Source organism: Mustelus asterias, chromosome 22 (assembly GCF_964213995.1).
Source record: "Mustelus asterias chromosome 22, sMusAst1.hap1.1, whole genome shotgun sequence".
Lineage (NCBI taxonomy): Eukaryota > Metazoa > Chordata > Chondrichthyes > Carcharhiniformes > Triakidae > Mustelus > Mustelus asterias.
This window is the reverse complement of record NC_135822.1, coordinates 2,521,430-2,541,029: the sequence shown is the minus strand read 5'-3', so window position 1 is coordinate 2,541,029 and position 19,600 is coordinate 2,521,430. Positions and strand designations below refer to the sequence as shown.

The 19,600-nt window shown below is 47.8% G+C and overlaps 1 protein-coding gene across 1 annotated transcript in view; it reads right to left on the bottom strand.

Annotated features, from left to right (window-relative positions):
- LOC144509805 (polyhomeotic-like protein 2) overlaps positions 1-19,600 on the bottom strand; it is a 167,179-nt gene that overhangs the window by 106,820 nt on the left and 40,759 nt on the right. The window contains exon 2 of the mRNA XM_078238624.1: positions 14,825-14,983. Within this exon, the coding sequence (XP_078094750.1) occupies positions 14,825-14,983 (159 nt within the window). The remainder of the gene's footprint in view (positions 1-14,824; positions 14,984-19,600) is intronic.

The window sequence follows — 19,600 nt, the reverse complement described above, 5'->3', positions numbered from 1 at the left end:
TTTGTGGACTCAGCTCCACTTACCCGCCCACTCACCATAACCCTTAATTCCTTTACTGTTCAAAAATCTATCTATCCTTGCCTTAAAAACATTCAATGAGGTAGCCTCAACTGCTTCACTGGGCAGGGAACTCCACAGATTCACAGCCCTTTGTGTGAAGAAGTTCCTCCTCAACTCAGTCCTAAATCTGCTCCCCCTTAGTTTGAGGCCATGCCCCCGAGTTCTAGTTTCACCTGCCAGTGGAAACAACTTCCCTGTTTCTGTCTTAACTATTCCCTTTATAATCTTATGTTTCCATAAGATCTCCCCTCATTCTTCTGAATTCCAATGAGTATAGCCCCAGTCTACTCAGTCTCTCCTCATAAGCCAACCCTCTCGACTCCGGAATCAACCTAGTGAATCTCCTCTGCACCCCCTCCAGTGCCAGTATATCCTTTCTCAAGTAAGGAGACTAAAACTGTACACAGTACTCCAGGTGTGGCCTCACCAGCACCTTATACAGCTGCAATCTAGCTGTTTTTAAACTCCATCCCTGTAGCAATGAAGGACAAAATTCCATTTGCCTTCTTAATTACCTGCTGCACCTGCAAACCAACTCCTTGTGATTCCTGCACAAGGACACCCAGGTCCCTCTGCACAGCAGCATGCTGCAATTTATTATTCCGGCAAATTCTCTGGATTTCAGCTATCGGAATGTATTTTTAACCACAGAATTTCAGAATCTGATCTTACCCACATGCATGTATACAGCTACTCTGTGTAGTTTGCAGGTTTTGCTGCCTGCTATCAGACACATTGGAAAGATTTTAAAGGCTGATAATCAAGCTGTTTACCATGTCCTAAACACACCTTCCATGGCCAAAGCCATGGGGAGGCGATGGTCCAGTGGCATTATCACTACACTATTCATCCAGAAACTCAGCTAACGTTCTGGGGACCCGGGTTCGAACGGTGGAATTTAATGGGGCAACTAAGAATCCACTGATGACCATGAAAACATTGTCGAATGTTGTAAAAACCCATCTGGTTCACTCGTGTCCCTTAGGGAAGGAAATCTGCCATCCTTACCTGGTCTGGCCTACATGTGACTCCAGAGCCACAGCAATGTGGTTGACTCTCAACTGCCCTCGGGCAACTAGGGATGGGCAATAAATGCTGGCCCAGCCAGCGACGCCCATGTCCCGTGAATGAAAAACAAAAGTGGGACTTGCCTTTCATTACAGATGTAACACAAAGCACAGAAAGCCAGTCACTGGAATCGGAAACGGCGAATCAGGTACGAGACTTGAACCCAGAGATTCTGGCCGAGAGAGAGGGACACCACCCACTGCACCACAGGACCACCCCCCACCCCCCTCCCAACCATGTGGTTTAAATGCAAGAACAATCAGAGTTCAAATACAATTACACTTCTCACATTTTGATCAGCTTTTGGTGCAGTGAGACTTCAACAGCAGATAAAGTGTAAAGTCGCCATAGCCCCAGGTGACCAATGGCTACTCTACTTTGAGGGGGGAGAGCTGACTGGTGGTGATTTAACCTGATGGTTAATAACAGGTGTTGTGTGTTTAAACCCCATTATTCAATTCTGGACCATTGCAGAATTGGCCGAAGTAAATCTTAAGCTTCAAATGATAATGTACGATCATTTTCATAATTCCATAGCCACTAACTGAATTTTACAAAGGTTTAATTGTTATCAATTCTTCATAGAGTGTAAAGATTCTGTGATTATGGTTCTTTATTCATTTAGAAATTACAGTAAAGCTCTTTACCTGCAGTCAGTCAATTATTTAAGATCGCTCTCCATCTAATCAGCATCTCACATTCGCTTGTCGAGTTAAAAACCAATCGAAAATCCAGAATCCAATCAATACAGTCAACAGCCCTGTGCACTGACTTCCCTCTCCTGCCTGGGTCGTAGCAGGATCTGTGATTGAACGAGTTGCAAATCAAATCTCAGACCCTCCTGCCTCACGCAGCACGGGTAGATCGATGGGAGGCCACGGGACACTTTGTCACATCGATATGGAGCTGGCGAGATAGGAGCGGGATTAGAGTGCAAGCTCGCAAACTAAAAACTCCCTGTTCCACAAATGTTTGGCTCCTGGGTAATGATGCAGGGTCCCCGAGGATAAGATGGAAAGGTGCATGCTCACTGCTCATCTGCCTCCTCCACTTATTTCCAAAGGCAATCACACAATAACTAAATTAAAGTCTTTGACCACTTTTCTAAAAAGCGGCGAGCAGGGGCTGCACATTGTTACTGCTACATTGAACAGATTTGGAAGATAGCCTGTTGGTCATTATCACACAGCGAAAAAAAACCCTCAAGGCAATTAGCTTGTACTTTCTCCTCCATGGAGAAACCTCTCGTGTGTAACCTGATCCTTAACCAAATCCCTTTTATCATCGTACCTCTTAATATATTTTTCTAGCTCTGACTGTCTCACAGAAATCTGATTCAGCTGTCCCAGATGATGCATTACTCTTCCTGGCTGCTGGATATCAGATCCAAGTGGTGGCAGCTGGCCTGACATCACTTGTCTCTTTTCTCGATTACTGTCCCCGTCCCTGTGACAAAGATTACTTACAAGCCACGTTAAATCGAATCCCCAGCCTGAGCACAAACCACTTATTGCCACCTGAAGCATCAGCCAGCGCTCACTGGTTTCTGAAAGGTCTAATTTGTTTTTGTAATTTTCAGTCGAGAAGCTTTTAGGTTTCGGAAGCAGAGGCAGCCTCGCTGTTCAATTACTTTCCGTCAAAGCGACAGCTCAGATCCCATATATCTCCTAACTGCATTCTGATGGACAAAGCCCTGACTGGCTGTGGCCATGCCAATCTGCTTTTTATCCTCTTTAACCTCACAAAGAGATTCCAACATTCAAATTCCATACAAATGCTTCACGGGCAATTTTTCCTTCTTGAAATCATGACTTCACCCCAAAAAAGTAGTTATTCTGGCTGAAAATAGTTTGATATCGACACTTTGAATCCCAAGTCCATAATTCTGAAATCACAAGTTTCTGGGCTCCTAATTTTCCCTCTCACCCGCTGACGTCTTACTGTATCTCATAGAAGACAGAGGGTGGTGGTGGATGGACTAGGGGGCATAACTATAAGGTTCATGGTGAGAGCTATAGGAGGGAAGTCCAAGGTAGGTTCTTTACTCAGAGTGGTTGGGGTGTGGAATGGACTGCCTGCTGTGATAGTGGAGTCGGACACTTTAGGAACTTTCAAGCGGTTTATTGGATAGGCACATGGAGCACACCAGAATGATAGGGAATGGGATAGCTTGATCTTGGTTTCGGACAAAGCTCGGCACAACATCGAGGGCCGAAGGGCCTGTTCTGTGCTGTACTGTTCTATGTTCTGAAGAAAGTTTTGACAAACACTGGATTATTGAGGTTGACAGGCCTCCCTCATCGCCTCAGTATTTCCTCCGAATCCTCCCTGTATGTCAACACAGCCAGAGAGTATAGGATCAGAATGAGTATCAGATCAGCAGTGTCACAGAAAAGCCTTGTCCTGTCCATACTCAATGTTCAGCAGACTCAAGGCAGACCAGAGATCAAACGTAGCAGTTTTGTGGTCTGGACAGCTTGTGGCATCAAAGGCAGCTCCCCACTTCACAGTGAAAATACGCATGCAGAAATTCGCAGCTTAGCTTCACACCGAGATCTATACAAACTGCTGTCACTGCTCTTTTCACCAAATCAAGTCCAACTTGCACAAAATCTCATCTACATTTACAAACCCAGTGAAAGCTCAAAAGCAAAATACTGCAGATGCTGGAATCTGAAACAAAAACAGAAAATACTGGAAAATCTCAGCAGATCTGACAGCACCTCATCATCTAGAATTATATTCACTGGAGTTTAGAAGAGAGAGAGGGGGATCTCCAAGAAACTTGTAAAATTCTAACAGGTTTTGACAGGATAGATTCAGAAAGAATGTTCCCAATGGTGGGGGAGTCCAGAACTAGGGGCCATGGTTTGAGGATAAGGGGTAAACCTTTTAGGACTGAGGTGAGGAGAAATTTCTTCACCCAGAGAGTGGGGAATGTGTGGAATTCACTACCACAGAATGTAGTTGAGGCCAAAACGTTGTCTGATTTCAAGACGAAATTAGATATAGCACTCTTCCACCTTCTTCCGTCGGGAAAAAGATACAAAAGTCTGAGGTCACGTACCAGCCGACTCAAGAACAGCTTCTTCCCTGCTGCTGTCAGACTTTTGAATAGACTTACAGTGCATTAAGTTGATCTTTCTCTACATCCTAGCTATGACTGTAACACCACAATCTGCACACTCTCATTTCTTTCTCTATGAACGGTATGCTTTGTCTGAATAGCATGCAAGAAACAATACTTTTCACTATGTTAATAAATGTGACAATAATAAATCAAATCAAGTGGGGCTAAAGGAATCAAGGGATATGGGAGGAAGGTGGGACGAGGATATTTAACGATCAAAATGAATGGCGGAGCAGGCTCGAAGGGCCGAATGGCCTACTACAGCTCCTAGTTTCTATGTTTCACTTGACACCCTTCATCCAAAAGGTCATCTAGACTTGAAACTTTGGCTCTATTCTCTCCCCACAGATGCTGTCAGACCTGCTGAGATTTTCCAGCATTGGCTCAGTGAAATCTCCTTGGTTGACAGAACAACAGCTTCAATAATGAACATGGTACCTGAAGACAGAGCAGAATGTCCGGAGCACAGGGCCACAAAACTTTTAAACTGAGTTTCTTTCACCTCAACAAAACAGTTTTTGCTAGTTATTAAATCTCAATATGGAATACAAAGGTCATTTCCATCATCCTGTTTGGGAATCTCATTCCCACCAGTTCCGCACACATGAGGACGGCCTAAACCGGGATGTTGGGTTTATGTCACACGATCAGTAACCCCCACAGCTTGCCTCCTGGACTTGCTGGCTGTCCTGTCTGGAGACAATACACATCTCTTTAACCTGTGCTTAATGCTCCCTCCGCTCACATTGTCTGTATCTTTAAGACCTGGTTGGCTGTAGAGATTTGCATTCTAATCAGTGTTCTGTAACTTGATTTTGCGTCTCTGTGCCCTGTTTGAGAGCAGATTTCCACTCCATCTGACGAAGGAGCAGCGCTCCGAAAGCTAATGGTATTTGCTACCAAATAAACCTGTTGGACTTTAACCTGGTGTTGTTAAAACTCTTACTGCGTTTACCCTAGTCCAACGCCGGCATCTCCACATCATGGGAATCTCATTGACATGGGAATCAATGCCCCAACTCCTTTAACTCTGTCACACTGGATCGCTGAATTAACCCTGGAGGGATGGGGGTTAATAAATATATTGAAATAATTACTGGTTTTTGTGAGCAATGGGAATAAACTTTGATAAGCAAATATCACACCATCTTAACTTATTTCAAAGATCAGGTGCTCGACAGCTAATCAACGGTTTAAGAAATAATTGGTGTTATTATGGTTGTGGTTAATCAATCTTTTCAATTTCCATTTCATTAAATGACATCACTCAGATGTACAAATCCAGCATTGGGAAGTTTAGACTCTGACAAGTTCTCAATGTTCTAAAATAGCAAGAACACTCCGTCTCCAGCACCATGATCCACTTGTGGCAATGAAGACCCCACAGTCTCTGACAAACTTGTCAAAACTAAACTCTTCCATCAACATGAGGGGGAGGAAACAAGCCCACAAACCATCTGCTTCCACCGTTAAACTCCAGTGGGTATTTCCGATTATTAACACTTTTGGAAAGGAAAGCAGGTGACAAGTCTTCGTGCATCTTCACACACTATTTTTGGGGAATAGCGGGGGAGGTGATGGAAGGATTCGTGAGTTGATTATCAGCCTGTTGAACTGTATTATTAATGCTCCTTCCATGGCCAACAAGTCCTGGTGTTGGACTTCAACCCGGATCCTCTGGTTCAGAGGTAGGGACGCTACCCACTGCACCACAAGACCTCGAGTAGATGATAATAACCTGTAGAGAAACACAATGGCTTCTGCTGAAGGCGTGCATGTGTGCACCGAGTTAAACTGGATGACATCCAGTTCTGCTGCTCCCCTGGTGTACATCAGTTCTCAATGCGTGGGTTCACACATGATGGCTACTCAGGGCAAGTTACCGCGAGATGTCCATGGAGGCAGATTCTTAAGAACCGCCAGCATCTTGGTCAGGAAGAGGGCAGAAAAATGAAAGAGAAACAAAAAAAGAAAACAGGACTTTATCATCACCAGGATACTGAAGTTGTCAACGACTTCTGTAACGCTTTTGTCAAATGCCTCGGGATAGTAAGACATTTGGATCTCATTGAAGAATACACCTTAAAAGGTTATGTGTCCAGGTATCTGGGGAGGTCAAGCTTCCAAAACATTCTGCACACTTAACATTAAAATTTGATTGCTAAATGATATTCTGACCACAATGTTGGAAACACAGGGTCAGGGAGCAAACTCTCGGAGCGGCCTTTTGCTGAACTCCTAGATTGTGGTGTGGAGCTGTGTCCAGCGTCATTTACAGAAACACTGCTAAAGGTTTTCCTTATCCACCACTTCATGTGGATATTCTACTGCCAGCTAAAAGTCCACCCTTTCAAAATGCTAATTACCCCTTTGTGAAAATGCAAAGAATAGATTTACCCGTGGATGTTGGGTGGTGAGTATCGTCAGCATCTGCTTTCTTATTGCTTTGTTGAAAATCCCATCAGTGTGGTGTTAGAATTCCTGAATTATGCATAAGTGTTACAAAGCCAGCCCGAAGTCAGTTCAAAGTTCACTGACCCTTGCCACTGTGCCCCGTTTATCATCGAGAAAGCTCTGAATTGATTCAAACAAACCCGAGCTTCTCCATTAGTTTTTAAAAGATGCCTCTTTCTGATTCATGTGGGCTCCAGTTCCATGAACACTGACTGCCTGGGCATGTCTTTTCCGAGCTGAGAGTTTCCAGGCTCTCCATTCCATTTGGGAAAATCCCAATCACGTCCGATTCCTTGGCCCTTGCTTCACGTTCCCTCGTGCACCGTCCAGCAGGATTCCGGGAATGCCATCATGGGTGATGGACGACCCTGGGTGCTGAGGCCAACAGGGTCACACACACACTGCAACGGCTCATGATGCATATTCCACCTTTAATGCCACGATTGGCCCCGAGGTCCTTGACAGGAGCTTTGGAAAACAAAGAAATCACACCGAGCTGCAAAGAGGTACGAGGCCAGCCGGCCAAATGATTGGTCGAAGAGGATAGTTCTAAGGTGTGTGTCAGAGGAGGATTAGGGTGGCACAGTGGTTAGCACTGCTGCCTCACAGTGCCAGGCACCCAGGTTCGATTCCTGGCTTGGGTGTGTATCTGTATGGAGTCTGCATGTTCTCCCCGTGTCTGTGTGGGTTTCCTCCGGGTGCTCCGGTTTCCTCCCACAGTCCAAAAGATGGGCTGGTTAGGTGCATTGGCCGTGCTAAATTCTCCCTCAGTGTACCTGAACAGGCGCCGGAATGTGGCGACTAGGGGATTTTCACAGTAACTTCATTGCAGTATTAATGTAAGCCTACTTCTGACACCAATAAACAAAATTTAACTTTAGAGGGGAGATTTAGGGAGGAATTCCAGAGTTCAGGCGGGGACCTTAGTGGCTAAAAACACGGCCACCAATGGCAGCAAGATAAAGCTGGTTAAAATATAGTCAAGCAGAGTTAATATCGTCAGATTGGAGGGATTGAAACTGGGAGTTTTGAGAGTTTAAGCTTCAATTCTAAAGCCATACTGTGCCCGAGGTAACAGTTATTTCAGGTTACCCAGTTGGCCAGAGCAGGACTAATTATACAAACACTGCAAAGTAGAGGCGGTGTCTGTCAAAGTTAGCTCATGTATTCCAAACACTCAGCTGGTACTTTTTAAAAACCATTTTTCCTTCTACCGCCCCAATCTGCAGATTCTCAGTGAGAGTGGGATTTCCACGTCCTGCCCAATGTTAGTGGACCATTCACTGCTCCATCAAATTTTCCGTCTGTCCGCAACGATTCCCGCGGTGAGCGGAACTGGAAAATCCCGGCCTGTGTCATACAGAGAGTGCCACGCCTCGGGTCAGCGGCTGGAATTAAATTGAAATGGACCACATACCCACGGACAGGAAATCGTCCAGCCCTTTACATTCCGAGAACCTGCATTCGGACAGTCCTTGGTTTATTTGGACAAGCACTGGAATTTTCTTGAAGTGTATCTGGATCATACATCACCTTATCACATAGCAGCCAATCGCTCATTGCGAAATGCCCAGCCCAAGATGGTGCTGGAACAGGAACATCCCCAGGTTTGAGTGGTGACCTGAGCTGTTAGGTCTTTGGGAAGATCACAATGTCAGTCCGAGATTATAAGAGAGAGGAAAGAACGGAGGTTGCAGTCTCTCTCTCTCTCTCCTCTGTACAGTAGCACGCGGTTATAGTGATTTTTTTGATTTGATTTATTATTGTCACATAACATAGTGAAAAGTATTGTTTCTTGCATGCTTTACAGACAAAACATACCATTCATAGAGAAGGAAAGAAGAGAGTGCAGAATGTAGTGTTACAGTCATGACTAGGGTGTAGAGAAAGATCAACTTAATGTGACGTAGGTCCATTCAAAAGTCTGATGACAGCAGGGAAGAAGCCGTTCTTGAGTTGGTTGGTACGTGTCTTTAGACTTTTGTCTCATTTTCCTGATGGAAGAAGGTGGAAGAGAGAACGTCCAGGGTGTGTGGGGTCCTTCATTATGCTGACTGCTTTTCCGAGGCAGCGGGAAGAGTAGACAGTGCCAATGGATGGGAGGCCGGTTTGCGTAATGGACTGGGCTTCGTTCATGACCCTGCTAGAACAGTAATCTAAAGAATGAGATTTCAGTCCCATCAAGGGAGTTGGCGAATTGTTGCAAGAAAATTGGAAATAAAATAAAAATGCTGGTATCATAGAATCCCTACAGTGTAGGAGGCGACCATTCAGCCCATCGAGTCTGCACCGACTCTCCGACAAAGCATTTTAGCCAGGCCCTAACCCCATAACACCACATATTTACCCTGCTAGTCCCCCTAATCTACACATCGTGGGACACAAAGGGGCAATTTAACGTGGCCAACTGATCAATGAAATAAAAATGACCGGTGATTTTATCGATTGTTTTAAAATCCCCCAATATTCTTCAGAGGGGGAAACCTCATCCTCACCTGACGTTTCCCGTCTCCAGTCCCACACCAACATGGCCAATCCTGAATGGACCCAGCAAATTACTCAATTGTATCTCTCCGCTACAGGGAATGCCACCTTCTCAGGGCAACAGGGTGGGCAAATGCCAGCCTTGCCAGCAATGTGCACGCCCTGAGAATTCATTTAAACTCAGGCAGCTGAATTTAAAGTCCTGTGATGTCCGATGTTGGGTTCCAGCAGAGGGCAAGACGTGACTTATTTGCGAAGCCCTTCACAGTTGGATAGCCTGCTCTCTTTTTTGACCCTGAGAGATAAACTGCCACTTAGGGGAAATTCTGGAGAATTAGCGACTTGGAACCACAGCCAGTAATGAGAGCACGTCTTGTGTCAAAGTGTAGATTTGATTTGATTTATTATTGTCACATGTATTAGTATAGAGTGAAAAGTATTGTTTCTTGTGCGCTATACAGACAAAGCATACCGTTCATAGAGAAGGAAACGAGTGTGTGCAGAATGTAGTGTTATAGTCATAGCTAGGGTTTAGAGAAAGATCAACTTAGTGCAAATAGGTCCATTCAAAAATCTGATAGCAGCAGGGAAGAAGCTGTTCTTGAGTCGGTTGGTACGTGACCTCAGACTTTTGTATCGTTTTCCCGACGGATGAAGGTGTAAGAGAGAATGTCTGGGAGAGGAGAGAGAATTGAAGCCAAAGTCTTGCTGGGGGTTGGGGGGTCCAAGGTGGCTGAAGCTGCGGCAATGGAGCCTCAGTGAGAATTGTCACAGCATTCCGTGACTTGGGAGGTTCCCCGCTGGATGCCAATGCTGGAATGTTGGTCCACTCTTTAAGGAAAGCCTACCACTATTCAGCCCATCTTGCCTCTGCAAGTTCTTTGGAAAGAGCTACCCTATTAGTCCCGATCATCTTTCCTCATAGCCTTGTAATCCTTTCCCATTCCTGAAATTTACGATGGAGTCAAAAACCATTCTCCCCTCGCTCCTGCTTCTGTTGACAATGTTCTACCACGTGTCCCCCTCTGCTTACTAACCTTCCTGACAGTCAAAAACCACTTCCCAGTAAAAATCCCCCAGAGTAATTCACAACCTCCCCCCAATCAAATATCCCCAAGTAATGTCAAAAGCAGTTCGATAGATTTACAGCTCGACATGACAGTTTGTGGCAACTCTCTGCACCGACAAATTCAACACACAATACACGGCAAAACCTCTGCGCTCTCTCTCCGAAAACAGCAAAAGTGGTTACTTAACATCCAACTCGGAATTCCAACTCTGACAATTACGGAGTTCTAGTGCTGGGGAGGGGTGGATAAAGCTAGCGGCCAGCCTGTGTGTGTTTAGCCAGCTGGGATCTAATGGTGTTCCATCAGGCAGTCAGGCCTGACAATAAATAATTTATATCGCAGCTTTCGCTCTAGTGCCGTCTCCTGAGATTGCATTGGGTTACAATCCACGCGTTTTCTCCCAATGATAATTTACATTACAAACAAAGCAATTTATCAAGTTATAGCAAGAGATTTGTTCATTAGATGTGTTCCTTCTGAATGGCACAACGTCTGCATTTTAAATCATTACACATTTAAACAGAAGAATGTTTTGTTTCTTTCCTTGTCCATTGTTTGAGGCTCTCCCTTAATGCAAAGAGGACATATTGAAATATTGTTTCACGGGCACTGCTTCCTTCCTTGTACCTCACACAATGTCAACCTTCTTTAATCATTTTCCAGAAATATACCTTCATTCACGATTCTGCTGCCCATGTCCTCACTTGCATCAAGTCCCCATCTGAGGAAGAGTCATAGGGACTCGAGATGTTGGCCGGAATTTCACTGTCCCGCCCGCCACGGGAATCGGAGCGGGTGAGGGATGCAACATGGAAAGGTCCGTTGACCTTGGGCGGGATTTTACGGTGTCAGGATGAGCAAGGCTGTAAAATCCCACCCGTTAACTCAGTTTCTCCCTCCACAGATGCTGCCAGACCGGCTGAGCTTATATAGCATTTTCTGTTTTGATATCAAGTCCCCAATGCTTACCGACCCCTGGTTACACAACGCCTCAATTTCAAAACTCTTATCCTTGCTTTCAAATCTCTCCGTCACCCCACCCCTCTCCATCTCTGGAATCTCCAGCCCCACAATCCTCCAAGATATCTTGGATAACTTCTCCCGTTCGAGGTTTTGAGTGTCCCCAGTTTTGAATCTCTCCATCATTGGTGACCATGTCTTCAGCTACTTGGGCCCCAAGCTCTGGAATTTCCTCTCCGAACCTCTCTGCTTCTGTCTCCTCCTTCAAGATGCAGCTTAAAACTAACTTTTTTGATGAAGCTTTTTGATCTTAACATCTCTTGCTGTGACTTGGTGTTTGACAACAAACACCTACAGACATCTTATCATTATAAACACAAGCGGTTGTAGTATCTACTACACAATGAGTGCTAGAAAACTGCTTGTTGAATTTAGGGCGGCACGGTAGCACAGTGGTTAGCACTGCAGCTTCACAGCTCCAGGGACCTGGGTTCGATTCCCGGCTTGGTTCACTGTCTGTGTGGAGTTTGCACATTCTCCTCGTGTCTGTGTGGGTTTCCTCCGGGTGCTCCGGTTTCCTCCCACAGTGGCCATGCTAAAATTGCCCCTTCGAGTCCTGAGATGCGTAGGTTAGAGGGATTAGCGGGTAAAAATATGTGGGGGTAGGGCCTGGGTGGGATTGTGGACGGTGCAGACTCGATGGGCCCAATGGCCTCCTTCTGCACTGTAGGGTTTCTATGATTTCTCTGAAAATCGCCCTGAGGAAGAGTTACACAGACTCGAAGCGTTAACTCTGTCTCTCTCCACAGAAGTTGCCAGACCTGCTGAGTCTTTCCAGCATTTTCTGTTTGTTTGGTGAAACCATTACTCCAAATTGACATTGTATTCACATTCAGACACTTCACAGCAATAGCACTCAGGAATGGGAATCAGAGTTCACAAAGAGAGGTCCTTCAGCCCCTCGAGTCCATTCCACCGTTCAGTTAAATCGCGGCTGATCAGAATCTTGTCTCCAAATCCTTTAACACATTATACTAATAAAATCAGATGTGACGTTGTGGATTCACCCCAGCCTCAACAGCTCCCAGAATTCCAGAGTACATTACTCATTTTGTGAGGAAGGACAGACATTGCAGCCATCCCTCAGCAAGCAGAGATCGAGGTCCACTGACACACTTCTCCTGCTGAGCTCACCTTCACCGTGTATCTCGATGGACTGCACATTCCCACCTCAGCAGCTACTCAATGTTTCTACACTTACAGGATGTCAAAAAGTTGACGGGCTTTTGTTTGGCTACATTTTGACAATCTATGCTGTGTTACAAAAGGATGAGACATTTAAGTTTATTTTATTCATGTTACAAGTAGGTTTATATTAACATTGCAACAAAGTCACTGTGAAAATCCCCTAGTCGCCGCACTCTGGCGCTTGTTCAGGTGCACTGAGGGAGAATTTAGCATGGCCAATGCACCCTAACCAGCACGTCTTTCCGACTGTGGAAGGAAACCAGAGATCCAGAGAAAACCCACGCAGACACGTGGAGAACGTGCGAACTCCACACAGACAGTCACCCAATCGAACCTGGGTTCCTGGCACTATAAGGCTTGGGGCTTGCGCTATGAAAAACTGGTCCATCTTGGGCTCCGAGGTATCTTTACACAGGGTTCTTGAGAGCAAAGTCTCGATACTGGCAGTCGCCATGTTTTTCAGTTACCGAGAGTCCACGAGTTTGATTGCAGGCTGCATTAACCATCACTCTACACAGCTGCCAAACCTTTCATTCCGAAGCGCTTGGAGACTTTTCTTCCATATTAATCCACTGTATTCAGACAAATATTCTTGCTGTTGGCCCCTTATTGCTGCTGTAATGGAATCTCACTATGTAATATTTATTAGTCTGTTCACACTGCCACCCTCAACTCTGTCTCTCCAAGTGGAAATGAATCTGTGATGTTAACGTGATCACACCCATTGAAAGCTTCGCTCTTTGTTTCATTCTGTAACTAAGGTGGACGATCGTGCCCCCAGTGATGCAGGGAGACCCTGCGCAAGAAAACAGTGCCATCTTTTAAATTACTTTTTATTTCTACACAAATTGACACTTGTGTTAATGCCGAGACGTACAGACCATGCACCTTACAATTTCTTAGATATTTTCCCATTATCCATTGAAGGAATGATAAAGGGACTGTCATTTTTCTCTGAACAAGCTTCTTCCAGGCAATATCCACATCCCATCCCAATCAGTCAAACCTGCAGACCACTCTGCCGTGAGTGACTGCGATTAAAGTTCCAGGAATCGAATTGTGTAACTCTCCCCCAACTCACTGCAATGGAGCTGGAGGTGTCAGCTGGCTACACAAGATGTTGCTGTAGTTTCGGTCCCAAGTCTGTTGTGCTGCAGTTCTTCCGACTCTGGACTATTTGCTACAAGTCCCATCTGCTAATTCATTCTGAAGTCAAACTTTTATTAGATACTAGCTCTATTTCCTGAACGCAACACTGAAAATGTCTGCCTCATCCCTAACCTCCACATCATCCCTAACCAACAGCCCGTGTCCCAGACGTCTCTCTCTACATGTACTCAAGTTATCAATAGCCAACCCCCCGGCCACCTGCATATCCTGAACCTTAATAACACAAATGACATTCGAAGGACACCACCGTGACCCCAGCTGACTGGCAAAGACAGTGCAAGGCACAGACACTCGAGTGTGACTGACGGTTACATAGAAACATAGGGATTAGGAGCAGGAGGCGGCAAATCCAGCCCTTGGAGCCTGCTCCGCCATTCAATCAGATCATGGCTGATCTCTTCCTGGTCTCAAATCCACCTCCCCACCTGTTCCCCATATTCAAAATATATCCATCTCCTTCTTGAAACCATTCAACGATTCAGACTCCCTCGGTCATAATGGGGGCGTCACAGCTGGATGTGATTGTGCCTTGCCTGACCTATACAGATGTGAATCTCCAGTGTCCCAGTGACAGGGGCACTGAAACCAACAGGCTGCGTTGTGATTGGCCAATTTAAGAACAGAAGGAGGATTAATCTGAGGATTGAAAGTATGTTCAGTATCTATGAGCGTTATAACAGGATACATCTTATAGAGGTCTATAAAATAATGAGGGACATAGATCAGCTAGATAGTCAATATCTTCTCCCAAAGGCAGGGGAGTCGAAAACTAGAGGGCATAGGTTTAAGGTGAGAGGAGAGAGATACAAAAGTGTCCAGAGGGGCAATTTTTTCCACACAGAGGGTGGTGAGTGTCTGGAACAAGCTGCCAGAGGTAGTAGTAGAGGCAGGTACAATTTTGTCTTTTAAAAAGCGTTTAGACAATTACATGGGTAAAATGGGTATAGAGAGATATGGGCCAAATGCGGGCAATTGGGACTAGCTTAGTGGTTAAAAAAGGGCGGCATGGACAAGTTGGGCCGAAGGGCCTGTTTCCATGCTGTAAACCTCAGACATAAATAGTTAAAAAAAACAAACACAATGTCAGACCTTACGAAGTGTGAAAGCTTTGACAGATTTAATTCTAATCGGACACGGTTGCAGCATCAACCGGGACACAGTTCCCGACTCCCCCGCTTACCTGCTGCACTGCTGCCAGACTCTGCAGCTGCGCGCTGCTCAGGTGCTGTTGCTGCAACGCTGCGGTTTGCAGCATCAGGTGCTGCTGTTGGGCGGCATACATCTGCTGGAGATACTGAGCGGCGGTGTTGGGCTGGCGATGGAGTGCTTGCTGAATCACCTGAACACAGGAGAGAAAACAAAACCACATCAGCAACAACGTTAACACAAATGCCAGACACAGGGGGGGGGGGGGGGCGAAGAGGGGGGGGGGGCGGGGGGGGGCGAAGAGGGGGGGGGCGAAGAAACTCAAACAGGAATCCATAGACAAAGACACAATTGTAAGATAATGGTTGGAATGTCAGTCGCAACAGGTAATCAGGTCTTGATTATTTTGAAATTATTTTGCAATTGTGTCTTTGTCTATATATACCGTGTTTGTGAACCCAACTGTTCACTCACCTGATGAAGGAGCAGCGCTCCGAAAGCTTGTGCTGCCAGATAAACCTGTTGGACTTTAACCTGGTGTTGTGAGACTTCTTACTGTGCCCATCCCAGTCCAATGCCGGCATCGCCACATCATTTATAACCTTACCATGAAATCTTTTACAGTTTGGCAAGCATCGTCTACTAATTTATCTAAAAGTCTTGCTTGGCGAATCATTCAGATTTATCTTTCAGTCTGCCTCACTGCTACTTTTGTGACCAGTTTAAAAGTGGACTGAGGAATTCTAACTAAATTTCAAACGCACCAAAGGAAATTAATTATTAAAATACATTTCAAATGCTTCAACCTTGTCACCACGGGAAGCTCCGAGTACCAGAGCCTGCCAATTAGAATGAGACCATTCAATCATGACTGATAAAGTTTCTCAACCCCATTCTTCCACCTTTTCTCCCCCATAACCTTTGATCCCCTTACCAATCAAGAAGCTATCTCTGTCTTAAAGACACTCAATGACCTGGCCTCTGTAGCCTTCCGTGGTAATAAATTCCACAGATTCACCAGCCTCTGGCTGAAGAAATTCCTCCTCATCTCAGTTCTAAAGGGACGTCCTTTTACTCGGAGGCAGTGCCCTTGGATCCGAGTCTCTCCGACTAATGGAAACATCTTCCCCAGGTCCACTCTATCCAGGCCTTTCAGTATTCTGTAATGAGGTTCCCCCATCCTATTAAACTGTCGATTGCAACTCGACTGTCACTCATTTTGAAAGCTGCAATCTAATAGCTTCTGACGAATTCACCCATCGCTCAATTTCCTTTTGTGTCCTCATTTGCTAAGATGCAACATTACTCCGGACAGGGAGGCGGGGAGAACAAGTCCCCAAGCCATTGCTCTCGCTGCCATTCTCACCACAGCTGTATGGGGTGCCACTATATCCTTCTGTCGAGAGGTGGGATACTTCATTAACCTGATGTAAAATTTCACACTTTTCCTCTGGGTTTCCCAGGATTGGGAAAACCTGGTGCTGAGAGGGAGATAGGAGCTGCTGTCCCCACAATGTAACTGGTCTTTTACAGCACTCCTTGTGGGCCGGGGAGGAGCAGGGACATCCCTGCTGTCCCCTCAAGGCAACCTTCACCTTCCCTTAGCAATTGCATTCTCTCCCACCCACTCCTGCATCCCCATCACAGATTCACCAACAAACCCCCGCATCCCCACCGTCTCAACCCCCAGAGGATTGTCCCCATGTCGATGGTATCAGTCGTCAGGAAGAATCTTGGCATTAAATGTCGCGGGACCTCCAATCAATAGTTGCTTCGTGTAGTTTCTGTACCAGCTATCCTTGAGGATTATATTTGAGAATTTACAAAACGATCAAAAGTTGTTGTTGCAATAATCTGTAGTTGCTGCAACTTTTCCTGGTCATAAAACGAGCAGCTGGGTTAGAAATCCTAATTACCAACTCAGCATTCTCACTGACCCACATTCTCATCCTGTTGATTCTTTCCGAAAAATGATTGCTCCTTAATGCCAGTCGATCCAATATTTCTCCAGATTCTATGATGTTTCAGGTACAGGAAGCTCCCTCGATGAGTACACTTGGCGATATGGATGGGCCAGTGACATGGTGAACATATGGAAGTAGAAATTCTGTGCCGTGCCCGTCACTGTCAGATAGCCACTCTGCTCCTTTTCACTCACTCAGGTCAGGAGCTGCCTGTTTCTCGTCCAATTGGGGTCCTGGTGAGAGACGTGTGAGTGTGAGAGGCGTGTGAGTGTGAGAGAGGCGTGCGAGTGTGAGAGAGGCGTGCGAGTGTGAGAGAGGCGTGCGAGTGTGAGAGAGGCGTGCGAGTGTGAGAGAGGCGTGCGAGTGTGAGAGAGGCGTGCGAGTGTGAGAGAGGCGTGCGAGTGTGAGAGAGGCGTGCGAGTGTGAGAGAGGCGTGCGAGTGTGAGAGAGGCGTGCGAGTGTGAGAGAGGCGTGCGAGTGTGAGAGAGGCGTGCGAGTGTGAGAGAGGCGTGCGAGTGTGAGAGAGGCGTGCGAGTGTGAGAGAGGCGTGCGAGTGTGAGAGAGGCGTGCGAGTGTGAGAGAGGCGTGCGAGTGTGAGAGAGGCGTGCGAGTGTGAGAGAGGCGTGCGAGTGTGAGAGAGGCGTGCGAGTGTGAGAGAGGCGTGCGAGTGTGAGAGAGGCGTGCGAGTGTGAGAGAGGCGTGCGAGTGTGAGAGAGGCGTGCGAGTGTGAGAGAGGCGTGCGAGTGTGAGAGAGGCGTGCGAGTGTGAGAGAGGCGTGCGAGTGTGAGAGAGGCGTGCGAGTGTGAGAGAGGCGTGCGAGTGTGAGAGAGGCGTGCGAGTGTGAGAGAGGCGTGCGAGTGTGAGAGAGGCGTGCGAGTGTGAGAGAGGCGTGCGAGTGTGAGAGGCGTGCGAGTGTGAGAGGCGTGCGAGTGTGAGAGGCGTGCGAGTGTGAGAGGCGTGCGAGTGTGAGAGAGGCGTGCGAGTGTGAGAGAGGCGTGCGAGTGTGAGAGGCGTGTGAGTGTGAGAGAGGTGCGAGTGTGAGAGAGGCGTGCGAGTGTGAGAGAGGCGTGCGAGTGTGAGAGGCGTGTGAGTGTGAGAGAGGTGCGAGTGTGAGAGAGGTGCGAGTGTGAGAGAGGCGTGCGAGTGTGAGAGAGGCGTGCGAGTGTGAGAGAGGTGCGAGTGTGAGAGGCGTGCGAGTGTGAGAGGCGTGCGAGTGTGAGAGGCGTGCGAGTGTGAGAGGCGTGCGAGTGTGAGAGGCGTGCGAGTGTGAGAGAGGTGCGAGTGTGAGAGAGGTGCGAGTGTGAGAGGCGTGCGAGTGTGAGAGGCGTGCGAGTGTGAGAGGCGTGCGAGTGTGAGAGGCGTGCGAGTGTGAGAGGCGTGCGAGTGTGAGAGGCGTGCGAGTGTGAGAGGCGTGCGAGTGTGAGAGGCGTGCGAGTGTGAGAGAGGTGCGAGTGTGAGAGAGGTGCGAGTGTGAGAGAGGTGCGAGTGTGAGAGAGGTGCGAGTGTGAGAGAGGTGCGAGTGTGAGAGGCGTGCGAGTGTGAGAGGCGTGCGAGTGTGAGAGAGGTGCGAGTGTGAGAGAGGTGCGAGTGTGAGAGAGGTGCGAGTGTGAGAGGCGTGCGAGTGTGAGAGAGGTGCGAGTGTGAGAGAGGTGCGAGTGTGAGAGGCGTGAGAGTGTGAGAGGCGTGCGAGTGTGAGAGGCGTGCGAGTGTGAGAGGCGTGCGAGTGTGAGAGAGGTGCGAGTGTGAGAGAGGTGCGAGTGTGAGAGGCGTGCGAGTGTGAGAGGCGTGCGAGTGTGAGAGAGGTGCGAGTGTGAGAGAGGTGCGAGTGTGAGAGGCGTGCGAGTGTGAGAGGCGTGCGAGTGTGAGAGGCGTGCGAGTGTGAGAGGCGTGCGAGTGTGAGAGGCGTGCGAGTGTGAGAGAGGTGCGAGTGTGAGAGGCGTGCGAGTGTGAGAGGCGTGCGAGTGTGAGAGACGTGCGAGTGTGAGAGACGTGCGAGTGTGAGAGAGGTGCGAGTGTGAGAGGTGTGCGAGTGTGAGAGGCGTGCGAGTGTGAGAGAGGTGCGAGTGTGAGAGAGGTGCGAGTGTGAGAGAGGTGCGAGTGTGAGAGAGGTGCGAGTGTGAGAGGCGTGCGAGTGTGAGAGAGGTGCGAGTGTGAGAGGCGTGCGAGTGTGAGAGGCGTGCGAGTGTGAGAGGCGTGCGAGTGTGAGAGGCGTGCGAGTGTGAGAGGCGTGCGAGTGTGAGAGGCGTGCGAGTGTGAGAGAGGTGCGAGTGTGAGAGAGGTGCGAGTGTGAGAGAGGTGCGAGTGTGAGAGAGGTGCGAGTGTGAGAGGCGTGCGAGTGTGAGAGGCGTGCGAGTGTGAGAGACGTGCGAGTGTGAGAGACGTGCGAGTGTGAGAGGCGTGCGAGTGTGAGAGGCGTGCGAGTGTGAGAGGCGTGCGAGTGTGAGAGGTGCGAGTGTGAGAGAGGTGCGAGTGTGAGAGAGGTGCGAGTGTGAGAGGCGTGCGAGTGTGAGAGGCGTGCGAGTGTGAGAGAGGTGCGAGTGTGAGAGGCGTGCGAGTGTGAGAGGCGTGCGAGTGTGAGAGGCGTGCGAGTGTGAGAGGCGTGCGAGTGTGAGAGGCGTGCGAGTGTGAGAGGCGTGCGAGTGTGAGAGGCGTGCGAGTGTGAGAGAGGCGTGCGAGTGTGAGAGAGGCGTGCGAGTGTGAGAGAGGTGCGAGTGTGAGAGACGTGCGAGTGTGAGAGAGGCGTGCGAGTGTGAGAGGCGTGCGAGTGTGAGAGGCGTGCGAGTGTGAGAGGCGTGCGAGTGTGAGAGAGGCGTGCGAGTGTGAGAGACGTGCGAGTGTGAGAGAGG